Genomic DNA, 20,845 nt, shown 5'->3' with positions numbered 1-20,845 from the left:
ACCAGTCAGTCAAGTCTCGCGCATGTTGACAGCACTGGAGTCTGGAGCAGCCACAACAAGGGCCCTGTCCATGGACCATACCTTGCTTTCACGTCCTTGACAGGCCTTCCACGTCCACGGGTCCTCCCTCCGTCGCACCAATCTCATCCGCCGGGACGCGCAGGCCCCTGGGGATATTGCGTACCGGCAGGCTGCTGGAAGGGACCACGGCAGGGACGTTGGCAAGATTTTCCACGCACCACATCTCACATCTCAACGTGCATGCCCCAATGAAGCCCTCATCCTCCTCCACCCCCAAGCAGCACAGACGAGAGCTAATACTTGGTAGTACTCTGCGTCTGTACAGCTTTTGCTCAATAAATGTTTCTGAAAATAGCAACCATCAGACTACGGCTCTCCGATTCGGCTGGTGATGTAACATGGCCACCGGGAGACGCCACTATTCCCACCAGGGGCAAAAAACAAGCAACAGCTATCCGGACCTTGGGGCGGGCATGTCTCGCCGTTGTCTAACACACACACATAGTTGGGTACGGCTGCGTGCTGCTCAACCCCACCAGGCACTTACAAATTCTTCTCTTCACTACCGGAGGAGGCTTACCTGATGAAGGCAGCAGAAACGATTGGCTGTTGGGCACTGGAATAAGCCGAACCGAGGACGAGGGGAAACGAGGAAGAGGTCGATGGACGGCTAGATTCGAGCATGGACGAGATGGAAGTAGAAGCATCCCCGTTTGGCGCCCATCGTCAATGTGTCCAAGCCCGCCAAACTACCGCGCCAAAGGCCCCAAAGAACGGGCCTGCGCATGGCAACTCGTCCTCCCTCGACCAGTAATCGGGCCATCGGGAGCTCGAGACAGCAACACTAGACTACGCAGAGGAAAGCTCCAGGCTTGATGGATCCTCTCCCCCAAGTTGGAGCTTTACCGTCGAAAGTACTTAGCGTGGCCCCCCTTCCAGCCCCCAACTCCAACCCCCATCCCCTGTCCCTCCGCTGCGTCAATCCGTCTCGCAATTCGCTGGACCAGCACCGATGACGTTGTTGACAGTCGGCGGGTTGGAGACGAAGGACGAGAAAAAAAATGTGGCTTGACCCGAGAAACAAATTTCCCGCGAAAGCTCGCTTCATGGTATGGCGCCATGGGATCCATGAGACAGGCCGGCCGGTTGTCGACAACGACGACGAACCGTCAGGTGTCCAAAGCGCCCACCAGACTGTTAGAAAAAAGTGAACCCCACTGACGTTATTCCTCCACGTTCGCTCCATTGGGGGAAGGGACCATGATGCTCTCTCGGGGCCGCTAGCCTCAAGTGACTAGACCTCAACATATGGGACGATGCTATCACAAGGGAAGGCAGATTGATTTTGCATCATTGCTATGCATCGCGCATTTTTGCATTTCTCCCCTAGACGGGACGGATATGCCTGGTGCTTCATGCTAATCTTCCCACCGCCTCGCCTTCAGCTCAATCAAGATCCCAGAATAAGACGACATCAGCCTTACATAATCCAATCCAACGGTCCATTATCTTATCAGAACACCGGACGATCTCTTCCGCCTGACATCATTGCAACGTCTGGCTTCCAACCGGCATCTGATCCGTAGTCGCTCGCATCCATCCGGTCAGGTTTCTTGCAGCTTCTAACGTCAACCTTCGTGTGGTGTTTTATTTACAGCAACAGAGATCGCCTGCTAAACCTCAGGCAAGACCCCAGAGATGCTTGCTGCATGTTTCTCTCCAGCGGATCGATCCCCCCTCGCCCTCCCAGAGCTTGCGAAACGGCTCAACCGGAGTGGCAGAGCTCCTGATCTTCGATCCGAATCTCCCATCACGACGGCCCCACGTCCGACAACACCATTCCCACCTCCTCGACCTCTGAAAGCCCATGATTGTCGTGATAGCCATAACGCACATGCAAACCAAAAGTTTAAAACATTCGCGAAAATAAGGGTCCCTGATGTCTTGCTCAGCCTCACACTGCCGAATGCCCATTAAACACAGGTCCCTTGCTTTTGCGCCTCACTCTGGTGCTCCAGCTCCACGGGGGGTTGCTTCACAGCCACCCGCGGCTCCCCGGATGCCGTCAAAACAAAGGGTTACAGTTGCATGTCATCAGAGAGAGTGACCTGCCCAGGCAGGCAAGAACCCTGCCCTCTGCAAAAAGTCAATGGAACCTCGAAACATGAAAAAAGTGTCGCCCCTTCGCCAGCCAAACTATGGCCCAATCTTCCTGTTCCGTTCCTCGGTCGAGTTTTCTTGGGATGGGCTTACTGAGCTGACTACGCAAAAGAATTGTCGATGGTGGCATGTCATCGGCATACCTTCCGCCGCCAATCCCCTCTGCGTCATCAGCCATGTGGTTTGTCGCGTCGTGGCACAGATCGGCCCCCCCTCCCCACATCTGTCATCTGTTTCACCTTTAGTCCAGTGGCCTCTGAAGCGAGCAGGAGGGAAGGAAGCTCCCCACGTCTAGTTGTCGATCTTTTACAGCTACGACAATCATCAATGCTAGTGTAGCCTCCAAGACAGGCTTTTTCCATCCAGCTTGTGATCAACCGCAAAGTGACATTTCCGCATGCATGTTTGACGCGAATTGATATCATGGATCTTGAACCCGTGGCACCCTTCCCCTCCTCATCTACGATTTGATTTTCGGCGGCACCGCTAGTAACGCCTTGGTTGTCGGGTCGCACTTGGAAATCGCGATCATTACGTCAAGGTCACACATGGGAGCACGTGATGTGTTTGTAAAGACTCGAGTTGTATTGCGTGAGAACGCCTATCAAGGGTATCTTGGGCAGAAAGGACGAGCGAGAAAAGGAAATGTGCAGAGCTTCAACACGCTTTTCGAGTCGTCAGTATTTTGGGCAGCAGGTGTGTGACATGGAATGGACATACCAGAAGTCTTTTTGGGCGCAATGAGTTCCATGAGTAGCTGGGGAACCACTCAAAGGGGAAACTGGCGCAATGAATCTCATCTGCCGAGTAGCTGGGGAACTACTCAGAGGGAAACGAATCTGAGAACGCCAATCAAGGGTATCGAGAGCAGAAAGGACGAGCGAGAAAAGGAAGTTTGCAGAGCTTTAACCCGCTTTTTCAGGTTGTCAGTCTCTTGGACACTAATCATGTGAAGGCGTAGATGGATATACGAGAAGTCTTCTTTGAAGCCATAAGTTCCGTGAGTAGCTGGGGAACTACTCAAGGGGGGAAATTGGTGCAGGTGGCAGGTTGGAATCATTATAGTTGATACTGTTGGGTGACATATCATTCTCGCCCAAGTCAGCAGTACTGGGAACAGGTGACCGGGCTGCATGTTCGTCAGACGTTGACACAAGTTTGTGGCTGTGGTGAGAAACCTACCTCTTTGACCATGAGTCTCAAACACCCTCCCATGTCCGTTTCTGCCCAGAGCAGCGTCGCGACACAGGGTAGCCGGTGATCATCCGCGATCCGCGTTCTGGGACGAGCGTCGAATGCGACTCTAGCGAGTCGGCTTCGGCTTCTTCACGGCAACCCACTCGCCGTCAACGACCTTCTCGTTGGCGGGGCCGTCGTCGTACTCGGAGCCACGCGTCGTCGTACTTATCGTCGTCCGCGGTCTCGAGCGCAGAGGCGACGCCGGGCTTCTTGCGGGGGGCGCGGCGGCGGGGAGGGTCGTTAGCCGTGACGACGGTGTCATGGGTGTCGTGGAACTCGTCGTCCTCCTCGCCCTCACCCTTGCCGTCACTGTTGCCGGACTTGTCGGAGCTGGTTCCGTTGCCGGAGGTGGCGTTGCCAGGCTTGCCATCGATGGGAGCGTCCTTGGCCTCGCCGGCCTCCTTGCCAGTGGTGTTGGTACCGCTCTTCTGGCCCATCTTGATGCTTGGGAAACGAGTCTGTATGGTGAGTTTTGTGATGAGCAAGTTGATGGGTCACAAGCTTGGTGTTTGGTTTGGCAAAAAAGTTTTTGTTTGAGGCCCATCATCTTACCGGCTCGGGGAGCTGGCAGAGATTTTCACCATAGTCTGGTGAATCAATATCACAGCGAGTCGAGGCGAGAGCACCTTACCTTCAGCTGTTGCCATTGTTGATTGTTCAGCACGGCTTGCACCGCGTGCTGGATGAAATCGACGATGTACATGAGCGTTACCCAGGGGCCCAGTCAAAGGCCTCTATCTTCATGAAGCTAAAGAAACAAACAACTCAGTTTGATAGGTGATAGTAGAGTAGAAAGAAAAGAAAACTTTTTCTCTTCACAGTTTTGAGTACTCGAGAACAATCAAGTCCGTAATTTAGAGAACCCTGGCGAGGGAACACTCAACACTAGTTGAGGACCTTTCCGTCTCTGGCGCCCGCGTCCATGGTTGTAGTAAAACCGTACCTGATTCCGCCATTCTCGAATACCAAAGGAACCCCTACGTCTCCAAGTCCATCGCGGTCTCCAATGGTAATGCGTCTACTTTGTGTTATTTCGAGCCAGCGTCTATACCGATGTGGGCCAGAAGGTCTTCTTGTCAGTCGTCCATCAACTGTACCAACAACAATGTTGCTAAGCCTTCTCTGCCAGTTGCTTAACAACACAATCATGAAAGACGAGGTGTGTCATGGGCTCTTCAACAGCATCAACTGCGGTTGTTTGACCCCACATGTTGTTGCTGGGTCCAGTCAAAGCCGCGGAGTTTATCAGATCAAAAGGGTAGTTGCATAACGTTCCATGCGCGCAAGAAACGCCCCTTTGGCTTGAGGCGAAAAAAAAACATTGGATGCCAACCGACGAAAGGAGGCAGCCAAGTCGGCTGAGCATACCATCGCGTGAGGTTGCCGTGTTGAAATCAGCCTTGGCGGGGTGGAAGCGCAGCTTTCCGGCAAGAGATGACCATCTCGTTCAAGATCTGATACGCTATGATGGGGGGCGGGAAGCTGTGATCAGGCTGCGGTCGGGCAGTGGTGTTGTACAAGTGGAAGAGGCATATACCCTGAGAGAAGCATCGTCATCTGCGGTTATTTAGCAAATTCGCTGTTTCTGAGGTGGGCAAAGTTGGGTTCCGCGGCGGGGGGGTTCTGAGCGCGACGGGCCTCACATCGGATGGTTCTATGCAAGTTGAGCTATACTATGTAGACGCAAAAGGTGAGCGCAGCCGAGGACGCTGTCCCTGCTGCTGGCGGACAACAAGCTTAAACTGCCGGCAAGACCCCTGAGCCCGTGAGCCTTGATGCTGCTGAACAGCGAAGTCGGGCAATCCACCCTCAGGACCCCAGCGACGTGCGCAAAACGCTGGGAAGAATAACCGTGGGGGCCGTCAGGTCAGCTCAGCAAAGGATGTAAGCTTTCGCAGGGTCGGGTGCCTGAGTAGTGTGGACGGACGGGTGCACATCAACAGCATCGGGGAACAGGAACAGGCAAGGAGGACTCATGGCGTCGAGAATCAAGAAACGGAGGACGGGTTGTTGCGAGTGCTGGTTGGCCGGATAAAGTGCCAGGAAGTGCAGAGGTGTGCTGCTGTGCCGTCCATCGAATGCGACCTGGCCAACTGACGTGCGGCGTACCTTGCGGGAGATGTCCGGCGGGTGGATGTGTGTCTCTCCGCCGTGCATATGTGCAGTGGCATGACGAGCGTGTGCCTGAGAAAACGGTAGAGGACGCTGACTGCTGGGTGTAGTATCGCAGATGGAGCGACCGTCGGGGAGCAATGTTTTCTCCGTGTGCACTGGGCGCTTCGTGCAACAGTTTCTGACAACGGATGAATCACAAACGAACGGAGGCGAAAACTGGACCGCGAAGGTGTTAGGTTAATTGTAGCAAGGCGCAAGGTTCTGGTAAAGTGCTGTGACGGAGATGTTCTTGGCTGGCGGACGTGATAGGAGGTGAAAATGGAAATTGATAGACAACGGTCGAGTTGTGGAGGGCCACGTCCGCGTCCGTCATTCAGCTTTAGGTTCGATGAGACTCACCATGTCGATGCCAAGGAATATCGCGTCGCCGCTGCGCCCACGTCGCCAAGAGGCAGTAATCAGCTGCGCGGCGCTTCTTCTGGCCTGTCGTGTGTCCCAATCAAAACCGCCACGGGCCTGTAGCAGCCCTCATATCGGTCTAGGGATGTTGCTGTCGTGTCTTGCTTTTTGGCCACCGGTGAGAATGCCTTGCGTGCTTGCTTGAGGGGACGGCAATGGCAGTGCAAGATGGAGTGCGAGGGTGAGGTGTAAGTGACGGTGCTCGTGTGACGGCGACGGGACACTGGATGGATGTGACGGGGGAGGTTCGCCCTGTGTTCCATTTCCAGCGCGGGAAGCAACAGTAAACGGCGACAGCAAGTATTGCCGGGGTACCTTGCATGCAGAGTTTGTCTGCTGGGATACCCGGCCTCTACTCGGTATCAGTTGCTGAACCAGACGACGTCGGTCGTCATCGTGCCACCATGGGGGCTTCTGATTGGGCGCCAGCTGTTTCTAGCGGGAGCTGTCTCCGGACGGTGCAATGGCGAATCGAGCCCACCTCTGGCGCTGCAGCGAGGTGAGGTGTTCCACCGTCAGGGCTGCTGGGGGCGGAAGGTTGGGGGCCTCCCTGCCTTTTTTGCTCTGCCCTGTCCTGCCTGCCTGCAGCCTGACAGCACCTTACCTCACCTCGAAACAGTGGAACACGGCACTGACCAGCAGTCACGCTAGGTGGCCGACTGAAGCGTGCTGATGTTCGCTAAACCACCGCGATGCGCAACCGTAACCGCTACGGTCTGAAGTCTAGGCCCCTGCTTTTTCCACTCGACCCATCCACCTCGTCCAGAAAGACGTCTCCGTGGAGGTGTTTCCTGTGGGCTGTACAGTGACGCATCGCTGTGAGTTGTCGCTAGAGTGGTTCTCGGAGCCGCCAACATCCCTGGAGCTGGTCCGTCCAGTGCGCTACCTACCTGCCCTACCTGCCTTGCTGGCTGTGTGTGTGTGTCCAACCCAGCCCGTCTGTCCTTGCGCGACCGGATTAGCTCCCTCGTCTTTTTTTCTTTATCAATCTACCCACCTCCTCCATATCATCGTGCCTCCCTCCGTCTGTGGCTGGCTCTCGGTCGTTCTCGTCCCTCCCTCCTGCTTCTTCCTATCTTGCCCATCCGCCGCGTGCTTTACCAACCAATACATTCTCCTCCCTCCCACACCTCATCCTGCCGTCGAGGTCCTCTTATCGAACCCATCTCCGATTCTCCCCCGTTGCCGAATATTACTTTCCTAATGTCTCTGTCCGCCAGAGAATGAAAGCATCGTCGCAAACTTGTGGAAAAGGCCGAACTCTACTCTGGAGGCCCGATTCCTACCACCGATAATCCGAGAACCCCTCTCCGAACCGAACGAGAACTCTTACTGCGAAGCTTCGCTCTCACACTCATATCCAATTGCAATCGCGATACCCCAAACTCTGCCAGGCGCATCGTCCCATCGCCTGCCCTCCCGAAACCACACACAACATCTGCTTGCCAGCTTAGACTTCGCCTAGCTTGGCGATAGAGGCCCACGCGCACCGTGCCAAGCCTCCATTCAAGGAGCCTAAGAGCACCTCTACATCGCCGAGGGCCGTTCTCCTTGCAACGACGACCTTGCGCCGGTCCTCCGGTCCGCCGTCCTTTTCTATCGACGTCCCCCGTTGCCGCTACAAACGTCCAATCCATTCATCGTCCGCTACCGACCTCCAGTCGCCATGGACCAACAATACCTGACGTCTCCGGCGTCGTATCGGCTAGCCAGCATGGCTCAGAACGTATACGAGATGCCTCTCCTTGCCCTTGAGAAGGCGCACGATTCTCACCCGTCCCTGGGCCACCTGGTCCTTCTCGTCTTCGAGGCCGTTCTCGAGGTCGTGTGTGTAAGCTTGCCGGGCTATGTTATTGCCCGGCTTGGCCACTTTGATGCCGAGAAGCAGAAGTTCTTGGCCAACCTCAATGTCATGCTCTTCACGCCTTGTCTTAGTATGTATCTCCTGCACATATTGGCGCCTGTTTTACCCATACTGACAAGTCGCAGTCTTCACCAAGCTAGCATCGCAACTTAACGCCGACAAGCTGCTCGACCTTGCCGTCATTCCCATTATTTTCGTCATCCAAACCATGGTCTCATGGCTCGTGGCTACTGTCGTCGCCCGTCTGTTCGGCTTCAACCGCCGCGCCTCAAACTTCGTCACGGCCATGGGAGTCTTCGGCAACTCCAACTCATTGCCCATCTCCCTGGTCCTGTCCCTTTCCCAGACGATCAAGGGATTGCATTGGGACAAGATTCCCGGAGACAATGATGATGAGGTTGGCGCACGTGGTATTCTGTACCTGTTGATCTTCCAGCAGCTTGGCCAGCTGGTCCGCTGGAGTTGGGGCTACCACGTTCTGCTCGCTCCGAAGGATAAGTACCCCGAGTACCAAGACGAGCGGGTCGAGGAGGGACAGTATGACGGAGACAGAGAGACTGCGCCCCTTCTGAACGAGTATGAACAAGACGACGCAGCCACCTCTCGCAGTCCCTCCAGTAGCGACCTGTCCAACTACGAGCCCGCCGGTCGCACTCCAGTGGCTAGCAGATCGAGAGCTTCCCCCGCCGATACCGAGGATGAGGACGACGAATACCTCCCCAGTAAGCCTATGAAGACTAACGGCTTGGCACCTCTGAACGGCAACCATCCCGTTTTCAATGTAAGCCACGATGAGATATCGTCTTTCCCTCGCATTCGTAACACGGATACACCCGACATTCCCGAGGGCGTTAAGGGCTACCCTACCCGCGCTAAAAATGCTATGAACAACGCCATCGTTAGGAGCAAGAAGTCTACGGCTAGCTTCTTCGCGAGACTTTTCAACAGCCTCCCCGAGCCCATCAAGGTCATTTTGGTCGCCCTTAACCGATTCTCCGGAAAGTTTTACAACTTCATGTGGGAATTCATGAACCCGCCGCTATGGGCCATGCTTTGCGCTGTTGTGGTTGCCTCCGTCCCCGCGCTGCAGAAGATCTTCTTCGAGGAGGGATCATTCATCAAGAACAGCTTCACCGACGCCGTTCAGTCGAGCGGTGGTGTTGCCGTCCCCTTGATTCTCGTGGTTCTTGGAGCTAACCTCGCCCGCAACACCCAGAAGAGTGAGAAGCTCAGGGATCCCGAGGAAGACCAGATCGGCACTAAGCTTTTGGTTGCGTCGCTCATGTGCCGAATGCTCCTGCCAACTCTCATCATGACCCCCATCTTGGCCATCTTTGCCAAGTATGTTCCCGTCAGCATCTTGGACGACCCGATCTTCGTCATCGTCTGCTTCCTGTTGACCGGAGCGCCGAGTGCTCTGCAACTAGCACAGATTTGCCAGATCAACGAGGTTTACGAGGGTGTGATGTCTCGTATCCTGTTCCAGAGCTATGTTATCTGGTATGTTTGCTCCCTCAACTTGAACCCTCCAACAGAACTAACAGATTTTTCAGGATCCTTCCGTCAACCTTGGTGCTTGTCATGTGCGCCTTGGAGGTGGTTGAATGGGCTGCTTAACAAATGACAAGCAAGCTCCATAGCATTTCTTTTGTCATGTACGGAATAGTCGCGATTAATACCTATTGCGTGATCTTGCGGAGGAAGCATCAGCGGCGTTCGGGATCTCCTCGAGGCACAGTCGGTTTGACAGGGCCAGGGGCAAAAGTACACATAAATTGGCCCTGGGCCATGTATTACTAGTAGCACAAGCGGTTTGGAACCAGACATTTGTTGGAGTGGTCGACAACGTACAAACAAAGATGCACCAACTTGGAGTCGACAATCATGGGCGGTATGCCAATGGAAGCATACATCCATACGTCTGTAATAATATGACAAAATTGGATCCATTATGGAGTACATTGCAACGTGTTGAACGACTGTTTTATCTTTCTTTGGATATCTCGTTCACTAGGAGGTACGGAGATAAGGCCGCCAATATCGTATCGGCCATGATGTTTGACTACCTCGCGAAGAACATGGGGCAAAAGGAAATCAGAATGACAGCAACACCTGTGGTGTTGACAAGTCGCATAAAGCTCAGCTTAAGTGGACAACCTCTAGTATCAAACCATCGTGATCCTTTACATTACAGTGGAGCATCGCTGGTTTGTAGGTAGTTTGGGTTTCGACGGGATGAATTAGTTCATTATCACTCCCTGACGAAGACGAGTGTCCATGAGGTAAGGTGGCCGACAATATTAGTGAGGATCATGCCAGCTCGAACAGCAGAGTTCAATGGTACTCGCCCTTCATGCCCAACGTTTCAGGAATGTGCGAATCATTCGGATACGCCTTCCTAACTCAGGTTTCACACGTGCTGTTTGACCATGCAGGTACGGTTGGCAGACTTGTATTGATGGACAGGCAACGGCAGCGTGGCTCACCGAGACTTACCTGTCGCGGTGGTGCTTGCAGTTTCGGTGAGCATCAGCGCTCGTCACGTGGCGCGCTCAGACCGCGAATGTGGGACCGTCGCGCTGCCTTGGACAGCGGCAGCACCTTACCAAACTGTCTTCTCTTTCGAGCAACGACGGTAAAACTTCTACGTCACCCAACCATCGCAGCTCGTCAAAATGGCTTCGAGATCGAGATCCAGATCGCCTGGCGACCGCTATCGCTCCCGAACCCGATCGCCGACCCCGCGTTCCGACAGAGGTCGCTCTGCCTCGCGCTCGCCAGTTCGCCGCCGGGACTACGATTCGCGTTCGCCGTCGCGTTCCCAGTCGCCAGCCCCGCGACGCAACGGCAGATACCGCAGCGAAAGTCGCAGCCAGAGCCCTGTTGTCAGAAGCACCAAGGTATGGCTCAATTGCACTGTCTGCTCGAGAAAATTCAAAACTAATCGGACGTCTTGCATTAGATTGTCGTCGAGCGCTTGACCAAGAACATCAACGAGGGACATCTTGAGGAGATCTTCAGCCAATTTGGTCCTATCAAAGACCTTGATCTGCCTATCAATAGAACATGTAGGTGACCCCAAGGCATCGAACACGACAGCCCCCAAATCCCAAAACATGGTCCCTTCCCAGGCTAACACTTCATTCCTCCAGACGGCACCAACAGAGGCACTGCCTATATTCTCTACGACCACGAGGCCGACGCTGAGGAGGCTATTGCTCACATGCACGAGGCTCAGATTGATGGCGCCGTTATCAACGTATCCATAGTCCTGCCCCGGCGCAAGCTCTCCCCGCCGCCTCCCATGGCTCGTCGCGGTGCAGGCTACGACCCCAGGCTTCCAGCTCCCGCTGGTCGAGGCAGCGGCAGGCAGTCGGGCGCACCTCATGCCGGGGCCTCGGGTCCCGGATCCTTTGGCCAGAACGGACCCCGTCGCGGTGCTTCGCCTCCACCGAATCGTCGGGGGCCTAGATCCGATACCTACCGCCCGCGATCCGTCTCTCGCTCCCCCTCGCGATCTCCTGCGGGTGCACCTCCATCACGTGGTGGAGGCAGCAGGTACAGAAGCCGTTCGAGATCTTACTCACGATCTCGCTCGCCAGCCCCGAGACGCGGCGCAGGTGCGCGCGGAAATGAGTACCGCAGAAGGAGCCCGAGTCGAGACAGCTACGACAGTTACGAAAGCCGTCGGACTCGTTCCTCCAGCCGTAGCCGTGACCGTGGCCCTCGAACCGGTGCTGGTGGAAGTCGTGGCGGTGGCGGCTTCCGGGGCTATCGATGAATTCACCAGGGACGATGGAAATGGAGATACTCAGCATGTTATGGGCGGCAGATTATTTGTGAATGACCTTTCACGGCGTTGGGGGTAATGGAAAAGTCGATCGGGCATCGAAAACGCGGCGGGCTTGGGCACACAAGTTGACCCGTAAGACCTGATCGTCCGCATGCATTCTAAGCTAATAATACCCAGAGCAAATGTCTAGAATGCCGCATTTCTCATTGTCCACCATACCGATTCGTGAAACGATTTGCAGGGCCCGAAGTCTGCCTCGCCCCTGAAGGCCCTAGATTCACGCAGCGCGTAGTGCGTGACGCATCCTGGCTTTAGTCGGACCGGTGGGCCGTGTTGATCTGGTGATAGAAGCGTATGTGCGGCGTTGATGACACTAACTTTGACAGGCTTGATTTTGCAGAGGCTGGATAGTGATGGAGCGAGATTAAGACCACAGTATTTTTGCTTCAGCCGCTCTCGACATCCTGATTGGACAAACCTGCGACGAATGAGACATGATCGGCTCCAGACCCTTCACTTTTATTTCGGTGCCTTCACCACGCCGCATTCCTCCAGCAAGCAGGCCTGCGATGAGTGCAGTATTTTGTGGAGCCATTCGCTTGCTGTTCGCAGCATTCTGCTGGGCAGCTTGATGCTGCCGACCAAGTCTGGAAGCTTCTCGAGTCCGAAGAAAGACACATCTTGGATCCTTCGTCGGCGACAGCGATAGGTTTCCTGCTGGGCGGAGAGGCGGGTTGCCTTTCATTCAGCATCAGGTGAGCTTACACCGGTGACAGCATCAACAATTCGCCCGACTTACATTCTGATCTTGTAGAGCGACTGGCTTTCCGGTCCTACAACTGCACAGAGCGGTGGGGAGTTACCTGAATGCTTGCGGCACCTCCCGTTGAGTAAGCATGCGGTTCTTTTGTCATCTAGAGTCGAATATCACGAACGAGTCCCAGGCAGCAGCCAGCAGGCAACGCGGTCTGTTTGTCAGGGCGTTATGTCATTGCTTACGCCGGCATGGGAGGCACACACCGGCTTGTTCCCGGCACCATGGCCGTGGCTCTTGCGAATGATCACTTTGCTTCGGCGGAGCTCGAGTACCGCGGCTGCCGGTGCAGTCGCTAATGGTCTCTGTCCGTTACACAAGCACCAAAAGCCTGGTTTCGGGCATGCTGACGACTCATCAGTTCGCGGGCTCTCATTCGATACCAAAGAGACCCGCGTAATATGTCAATTACCAAGGCATCCGAAAGGACCAATAGCAGGCTGATCAAGCTGACCAGTCTGCTGGAATGAGGGGCAGCCACACCTCACTCGACACAGCCAAACTGACACCATCCTTCAGCCCGATCACCCACACCAAGGAACTCTGTCCCGCATGAAATGCTTGGCTGGGACGCCTCGCAGGGCAGAAGAGGCGAAATACATCGCGGAAAACCGACAGCCGGGTTAAGCTGACACCGCACCGGCTGTTGGTCGACCCTTGTCTTGCGATTGACTATGGTGCTGCCACCGTCGCGACAGACCGTTTGTAAATGCTCAGCAACGAAAGACCTCGAATATGCAGCAGGGGGTTTAAGCCCGGGGCGGCCGACTTTTTCTCCGGATTTGACAGTCGATGTTCGTGTCTCGGGCAAAGAGGTGCTTTCTGAGTCAACAAACTTGGTTTCGAAAGTCTGACGGCATGTTTTCTGCGCACCAACCTACACTTCGACAGATGTCAGGTCAAGTCTTGCGGCACAGATGGAGGAACTCCGCTGTTCTGAGGCTGTAGTCCAGAATGCCTTGCGATCCTGACCCTCCCCCCGGTCGAATCCCCCACATTGCCAAGGCAAGAAAGCTGAGCTGAACTGAACTGAACAGCGTCCGCACAACAGAAAACACAACGACACAGATAGGCCGTCTCATAGCTGATAGACTGGGTTTGATGTTTACCTGAAACGCGAGCACCGCAAACGCAGATTGCTCGTTCGGAATTTGATCCAGCACTTCCCAAGGCGCGTTGTGCGACGTCGTTCAACATGCTCCAAACCCCTCGAATCCTTCAGCCCTATGGCCTTGCGACACCCGCGTGTGTTGCCCCGGATGAGTAGGCGGGAGAGCGTGGGATATGAGTGTGTGTGAGCGATGCGAATCCGCCCCTTCGGCTCGACGCTAAGCCGCAATGTGCAAACACTGCGTTGTTCGGGGTTGATTCTTGCTGACGCCTTGGGGACTTTCTGGGTCTCTCCCCATTCGACCCTCGCTACCGTCATTTGGTTCTTGCGTAAGCAGGGGCATGTCCACGTTCCTAATTTACCCCTTCCTGGATTTGAAAGCACTTCTCTAACTCCAGATTGGTCAAAAAGCATCGAGCTATCCAAATACTAGCTCAGGCTGAGCACCAGTCCCTCGTTTGTCGCTCACAAGCCTTCCTTTTGGGGGCCATCTCCCGACTGCTGGACACCCTCCCAGCCGTCCCCCTAATGTACGTGTCCTGACCGAGCCATTCGGCCGGACCCGAAAACGCTCACGATTCGCAAAAGTCGACGGACTTGGACACTCACATGACGGACCATCTCGGCGGGACTCTTACCACCCTTTCGGCATGACGCGGGATGGCAGTGTCTTCGACAAGATGATGTTCAAGTAGAGCTTCATCATCATGTTCGCCTCCCATGCAATGACCCAATCGACAAGTGTTGATTTGGAAGGACACGGCGGTGACATCGATGCTGGAAGAGAAGCTTCGTGCAGTTGATTGGTTACACGATATCGGCTTTCAACGAGGCATACACCCATCCTTTTCCCGGTGCTGTTTGCAACCCACACGTCCGACTCGCGGGTCCCGGTACCTTGAGACGACATGTGTCTTCTCTTAGGCACGTCTCATCTCACACCCACCTTCTTTCCCAGGAGAAGTTTCCAAGAAAAGGCTGTCCATCTGTTTCCATGTTTGCCTAGATTTCCTGTTCCGCGGGGAGACGTGCATCCCGCGAACCTATCCGCCCGTTCGGAAGCCTGCTCAGAAGTCTGATTGGCCATTCCCAACTCTTGGGAGGCTGGCGCATGTCCTAATTTACTCTGGGAAGACATGACCCCTGCCTTTCAGGCACACCCCCGTCACGCGGTCTTGGGCGGAAGACGGTTACACAGGCAGTAATCTAGCCTTCGTGCAAGTTACCGTTGAGGTCTTGAAGGAGGTGCCGTGGCTCTGTGACATGGTGGCATCGTTGCTTGCCTACCAGCATGCTTGGGCTGTTCTGCGTACTGTTCTGCGAACTGTGTCTTTGTTTGTCTATAGTCGTGGCAGAGCCTCGTATAAGATGCCTTTCGGGGTATATATGAGCCCTCTCTCAGCTGGTCTCAAATGTCTCAGATGGCAGGATTCTATCAGCTCACACATTAAACATCAACGGCTAGCTTCCTCAAGTAGCTGCTTCAAAATTCCCGTATTCGTCCTCTCCGTCATTCAAACTACACCCTCAAGTCTCACAGGCTTCCAGTTCGGACAAAATCCAAGCGCCGCCACTGGAGGGATTTCCCGAGACAATCCTCAACAGAAGTTGTCCAGACAACTTTGACTTCAAGTCTGCGTTCAACATGTTCAACATGGTCAATATGTATGGCGATCCGCCTCCGTCCCCACCAGGTGGTCCCAGGGGTGGTCCGCGTCCCCAACCGCCGGGGCCGATTACACCTCCGAACAGTCCTTGATGATGAGGACGTATGTTCTTTTCGGCCGGCCATCTCGAACGTAAGGATGACCCCAGGGGCGTTTTCGGCGGTTCTTGGCCAGGCGCTTCAACCAGAAAACACGCCGAAGTCGCCGATGCGGTATCACTTCACGTCGACTTGGGGCCACGAAGCCTCGCTATTTTTCCTAATGCAACCACGGACTCGAGCTCCGTCTCTACACCAGCGACAGAATGATGGGCAAAGAGGTTGTGATGAGCCGACGACAGCATTTTCTCATCCTTTGTCTTGGTCCCCTTGCATGTTTTCCTTTCTCATGTCTTTCAGCAGTTACGATACACCGCCTGGTACCAGTCCGTACGCATTCATTCTAGATTACATCTCTGCGAGGAGAGCTACATATGTTTCACGGCCTAAACTAGCATAGCATGCATTCTGTCTTTCACCTTTTTGCTATTTCCTTGCAAGTGTCAGTATTTCATCAAGATAGCCATAGATCTCAATACATCGAAGCGCACACGACTGCATTACACTCACACACATCCTTCTCCTTTGAGATGTCACGGACACAATGATTGGGTGAAACACCCCCTTTCGCAGGGCGACTTAATCGGGCAATGATGACTTACTCCGTATTGCTTGGATTTGGTGTAACTGCAGCGGCATCGATCTGCATCGCCGCGCGGGCATGGATTTGGCCAAGACTGAGGTCAGCTTACAGGTCTTGGGCGGGTTCTCCCTAGGGGTAAATCAGCGCCCCGCGCGGGCGAAGCCACGATGGCATTCCCAGCCACGCTTTAGCCATGCAGGTTCTGCTTGGACACCGCCGGTGTGATGTATTCTAGAGACTGTAAACGGGGAGAGTGGGGGTATTATTTGGCGGTTGGCATGTTTCACCGAATGGGCGGCGCCGCTGCCCCCCTGTTCTAGAATAGGTACACAAAAGAGGACCTCGACTTTTCTTGCCCGATCTGGCAGTAAGCTCGCACGCCTGGCTTTGTTAATTTAACGGCGGCTACGAAGCCTCATGGGGGCCAGATGGCGATGATGGCTCAAGGATGGGGGTAAATGGGAACCTAGAGCGGGCGGCACGGGGTCTTGGCCCTTCTACGCACGCCCGGTTCATGACCTCCGCTCGGATCCGTCTTGGCTCGGCCCTCGTTTTCGTCACTTCTGCCCAACCACACGTCAGCTGTTTCTCTGTCGTCCTCTTAAACTTTTGTTGAGTCCTGAAAGAGATTCATCGAGCGCAGTTTCTTAGGCTCCATCGGCAAGGTGAGACCGTGGTGAGCCGCGACACGACGCGGTCATGCAAAAAGGTAAGTACCAATGGAATTAACTGACAACGAAGCGTTGGACTTGGAGGACTACGTATTGGAAGACTACGTACCTATGATCATGAGAATTTTCAGGTAGGCTACAGGTTCTAGGGAGTCTCTGACAGCAGTAGAAGACCGTTTAGCATGATGGAACACATTCAGCCTTCGATCTTATGGATCTCGAAGGGTCAAGGCCTTTGGACGAAGCCTCCGAGGTTGAGATGAAGGCCAAAGCAAAATCCGGGCGCGAACGAGCGATGGCCGATACTTATGGCCCTGTAGAAAGTCATCTCACAATTCTTTACTTCAACAACATCATCATATTCTGGTATCATCGAGGAGAAAATGCGTGAAGGTCCTGGAATCACAGACAACAAACGATACGCTGAGCACTCTGACCTCGACGCAGCTTTCGAACCATGCCACTCTTACAGTGAGCTTCAGGCCGAAGGCAGCCAATACTGGTTCGTACAAGACGGAGGTAAGTAAGGTGACATCCTCGTGTCGTCTGTGGCGACGAGTCCTCACAAGCATCCAGATTCAGTGTATTTCGAGTCGTTCTTTCCGCAGCTAGACGCGAGCGATCTGCGCGACCAGAACATCAAGTCTCTATCGATATACGAGGACGTCACCCCGACATCCCAAAGACCGTGGTCACAGCACTCACGCCGCCATCCAAGGAGGGTCGTCGGCGAATCGCTGGGACCGATAAGTCTCTTCCTCGAGAAGCTGTCCGCGTCGTACATCATCGAGGCGAACGACTTTTTCCGCAAGACGCAGTCCGACTGGGTCTGGGAGAACCTCACGTCCTTGACCCTGACATCCGAGCTGCTGGCCGAGGACGCCTGCCATCTCAGGGCCACAAACATGCTCGCCAACGCCGCCGGCGCCGCGCTCCAGATGCCCAGGCTGCAGAGGATGGAGATCTGGTACGGCGGGTTCCGCACGGCGGCCCTGTTCCGCTACGCCGTCTCAGAGTCCGGCACGTCAATTCGGTGGCACGGGACGTGGGAGCTGCAGCTCCAGCGGCGGCTTGTCGACGCTTGGAGGGCGGTGGCAGCGTTGCACACGGCAAATGGGCTTGTTGTGCGTGAGAGTCGTTTGCTTGACGGAAACGGCATTGCCTCGCGTGAGGGGGCTATTCAGGTGCTTGACCTGAGTGAGAATGTGGTTCATCCGGCATCTTCTGGGGACATCGGCAAAGGAACGGGGAAGTATACCAAACCTGGTCAATCTATCTCGACAAAACATGAAGATATTATGAGTTGGATCCAGGCTTCGGGGATAGAGAGCTTGCAATAATAGGGGTTGTGCACGATTAGCTGTTCATGGCAAGATGAGCTGCAAGGGGTATCATTGACACGTATGGGTTTATAGATGAATCAATTAATTGGACTACTGCTGCATTTGTTCTTTGAGTTCATATGAGTGACTGACATCTATTTACCCAACAGACTCCTTGCAGCATGGAACAGACTCCAGCAGGGTCATCAGAGCAATCTTGACTCTGACTGATGATCTTTCCAGAGATCGTCCTAGGGACAAAAGACCATCGCCAAGCTTACGTTGCCCAAGCCTTCCCAAATCAAGCGATATTCTCGTATCCAGTTTTGTGTGTTCCTCTACATTGCTGTGGCGTGGTCCGACAGTTCGGATCCGATCATATGGCCTCAAGGCCTCGGCATTGGGATCGTCCCACATGGCATTTGAGTTGGGGCCCCCTTCGTTCAGATCGAGAACTCGCGATTGCCCCGCATCGAGCACTTTTAAGACCAGGGCTAACTTACCGATCGTTGAATTGGACCTATCACGGATGTGGAAAGTCGCTTGCTTGTTCTCCCGCAGCATGGCTTAGTCTGCTGATCTCCTATTCTAAGGCCCGGCCTAGTCCGCGGGCCCGGTCCGAACGTTTCCACCCCGCGATAGCGGGGCTCTTCCGAGCATCACTTTAATTTATCGTGACCTATGCGGATCAACCCTCACGCAATCCACGCGGACACCGACTGCTGATTATCAATCAGCTCAGTTGATATCGCGAACGTCGTCGTCATGAGTGAAAAATCAGATGGTATTATGTTTATCCAAAGAGGCTGGGAGATCTGTTGTGGATGTATATAAGTGACAGCTTGGCAGTCATCAGCTGCTTTTAGAACAGCACAGATCAGATATACCCTCTCTTCAATCTCTTCCGTCTCACACTCTTTGATCATTCCACGGTCGTTACCATGAGAATCTCTCGCCTCTCCCTGGCCACCTTGGCTTCGTCGAGCTCCCTGGCGACAGCCCTGGCCGACGGACTCACCATCGCCCTCACCCTCGACCGAGCAACCCAGGGCATCTGCATCTCCTCCGACGGACGCAAGTTCTTGACGCAAAGATATTCCACCACGGATGCTCCTCAAGCCGTCGAGCTTCTCAGCAATGGCACAACCGTTCTTTACCCCGATTCCACGTGGAACTCATGGACGTCCAACTCGACTTTGGATCCCAAGAAGGCCTTCGTCAGCATTGACGGTGCCCGGATCGGGCCCGACGGACGATTCTGGGTCGTTGACGGAGGCACTACCGACAGCGATGGCAAGCTTGTCAGCGGATCTAGCAAGCTTGCTGGCGTGAACCTCACCACCAACGCCGTCGACAAGGTCTACTACCTGGACAATCTCACCGAGACTGGCAGCGTCATCGATGACGTTCGTTTCAACGGGAATGTTGCGTACCTCAGCGACACAGCTGGCGCACTCGTTGTCATGGATCTTACGACTGGCGAAGGCAAGCGCGTTCTTGTGGGCCATAGCTCTGCCGTGGCATGGTTCCCAATGGCCTACAATGGTAGTCTCGTTCCAGGATACCAGGGGGGCGACAGCACGCTCTCCGTGGGTCTTGACCAGATCGAAGTGTCCCCCGATGGTGTCTATCTCTACTATCAACCTTGCAACGGAGGCATGTACCGCATCGAGACGCAGTACGTCGACGGCGCCTTGACGAACAGCACTCTCGCGGAGAACCTGGGAGACTACGCGGTCCCTTTCGCGCTCACGCCTAGTACTGGAGGTACGACTATTGATGGGGACGGCAACATCTACGTGAGCGACACCAACCTGCTTGCTATATGGAAGGTCAAGCCCGATGGGTCGTCTTCGATTCTAGTTCAGGATGATGCCTTGGTCTGGACCGATCTGATGTGGGTTGACGCGGACAAGAACCTGTGGCTGCCGGCTTCCCAGATGAGGCCGGGTGCAAATGGGCTGATGGCGGATGGACCAAACTACATCTTCACTTACCCGATTGATGCTGGCCCGTCACCGATTGACCACGCATAAACATGAAGTGTCTTTCGAAGACAACAAGATTCGAATGCATGTAAATACATATGTACATAGCAATTGCATACGACACACAGTTCATACAAGTTCAATGACGAGAGCCTATCTAAGCTCAAAGCGAGCTTTGCCCAGCAACATCATGATTCTCTTGACGAAGTCATCGAAACGTTGAGTTGACAAGATCTGATGAACGTGTTCAAAGACTACTGTTCGGACGGCCGGCGGCGGCGGCATGACCGGACTCGGCCCGAGCATCGGCGGAGCGGGGCCAGCGCCGGGAGGGTGCCCCGGCCCAACCCGCCACTAATCTTGCGGAATGCTTTAAGGTTATCGCAACCCGCAACTGATTTTAAGCTCGATTCTCCCAGGAATTTTGAAATAACCTTAACAGGCGCCACGCGGGAACTCTGCTTTTCATTCCTCACCAGCAGCCACGAACACACGCTTGCCATCTTCAGATGATCCCTTGAGACATCCCTCGATTGATAGTGCCGGTTCGAGCACCGTCCTGGCGCGATGCCGGGTTTGCACCAAGAGGCTCTGTAATCGGGAGCGGGCCGAAACCCCTTTCCGAACCAGCCTTCTCATTTCCTAGTCATCTCATTGCATTATGGCATCTTCGGCCTACGCATCTACGGCGGGTAAGCAGCAGTTATCGTTGGCACGTCAATGATATCGTTGAGAGATTGTGAAGTCGTACCCAGCTGACATTTGCGCTGCTGGCCCTGCCATTCAGTGGGACGTGGCATGATCCCTGCAAGGCTGGGCAGGGGATGTTCGGGCGCGCTGAGGGGCCTGGAATGCAGCTCGTGTCCCCAAAAACCGACCTTGAGGATTCGCCTGGGCTTGCTGGGTGCTTCTGTAGCGGCCGCTCATGTCGAAACCTCCC

At 54.6% G+C, this 20,845-nt stretch overlaps 5 protein-coding genes across 5 annotated transcripts; 4 read left to right on the top strand and 1 right to left on the bottom strand.

The window, feature by feature from the left end:
* Positions 1-3,527: 3,527 nt before the first annotated feature.
* Positions 3,528-4,067, bottom strand: COL26b_003354 (uncharacterized protein; the record flags this gene model as incomplete). The annotated part of the gene is made up of 3 exons (XM_053176252.1): positions 3,528-3,878; positions 3,973-4,007; positions 4,052-4,067. 3 exons carry the CDS (start codon positions 4,065-4,067, stop codon positions 3,528-3,530), a joined length of 402 nt encoding a protein of 133 aa, XP_053039873.1.
* A 3,593-nt stretch (positions 4,068-7,660) lies between these two features.
* COL26b_003353 (uncharacterized protein) lies at positions 7,661-9,475 on the top strand (the record flags this gene model as incomplete). The annotated part of the gene is made up of 3 exons (XM_053176251.1): positions 7,661-7,928; positions 7,984-9,358; positions 9,412-9,475. The coding sequence occupies 3 exons, from the start codon at positions 7,661-7,663 to the stop codon at positions 9,473-9,475; spliced, it is 1,707 nt and encodes a 568-aa protein (XP_053039872.1).
* A 1,058-nt stretch (positions 9,476-10,533) lies between these two features.
* On the top strand, positions 10,534-11,639 carry COL26b_003352 (uncharacterized protein; the record flags this gene model as incomplete). The annotated part of the gene is made up of 3 exons (XM_053176250.1): positions 10,534-10,758; positions 10,821-10,926; positions 11,011-11,639. The coding sequence occupies 3 exons, from the start codon at positions 10,534-10,536 to the stop codon at positions 11,637-11,639; spliced, it is 960 nt and encodes a 319-aa protein (XP_053039871.1).
* A 5,339-nt stretch (positions 11,640-16,978) lies between these two features.
* Positions 16,979-17,935, top strand: COL26b_003351 (uncharacterized protein; the record flags this gene model as incomplete). Its single annotated transcript, XM_053176249.1, has 2 exons — positions 16,979-17,114; positions 17,172-17,935. 2 exons carry the CDS (start codon positions 16,979-16,981, stop codon positions 17,933-17,935), a joined length of 900 nt encoding a protein of 299 aa, XP_053039870.1.
* A 923-nt stretch (positions 17,936-18,858) lies between these two features.
* On the top strand, positions 18,859-19,953 carry COL26b_003350 (uncharacterized protein; the record flags this gene model as incomplete). Its single annotated transcript, XM_053176248.1, has 1 exon — positions 18,859-19,953. One exon carries the CDS (start codon positions 18,859-18,861, stop codon positions 19,951-19,953), a length of 1,095 nt encoding a protein of 364 aa, XP_053039869.1.
* Between the last annotated feature and the right edge of the window lie 892 nt (positions 19,954-20,845).

This window comes from Colletotrichum chrysophilum (assembly GCF_026319265.1).
Source record: "Colletotrichum chrysophilum strain AFK26 chromosome Unknown scaffold_18, whole genome shotgun sequence".
Classification (NCBI taxonomy): domain Eukaryota; kingdom Fungi; phylum Ascomycota; class Sordariomycetes; order Glomerellales; family Glomerellaceae; genus Colletotrichum; species Colletotrichum chrysophilum.
The sequence above is the reverse complement of the archived record's forward strand: the minus strand, read 5'-3'. Positions and strand labels throughout refer to the sequence as shown.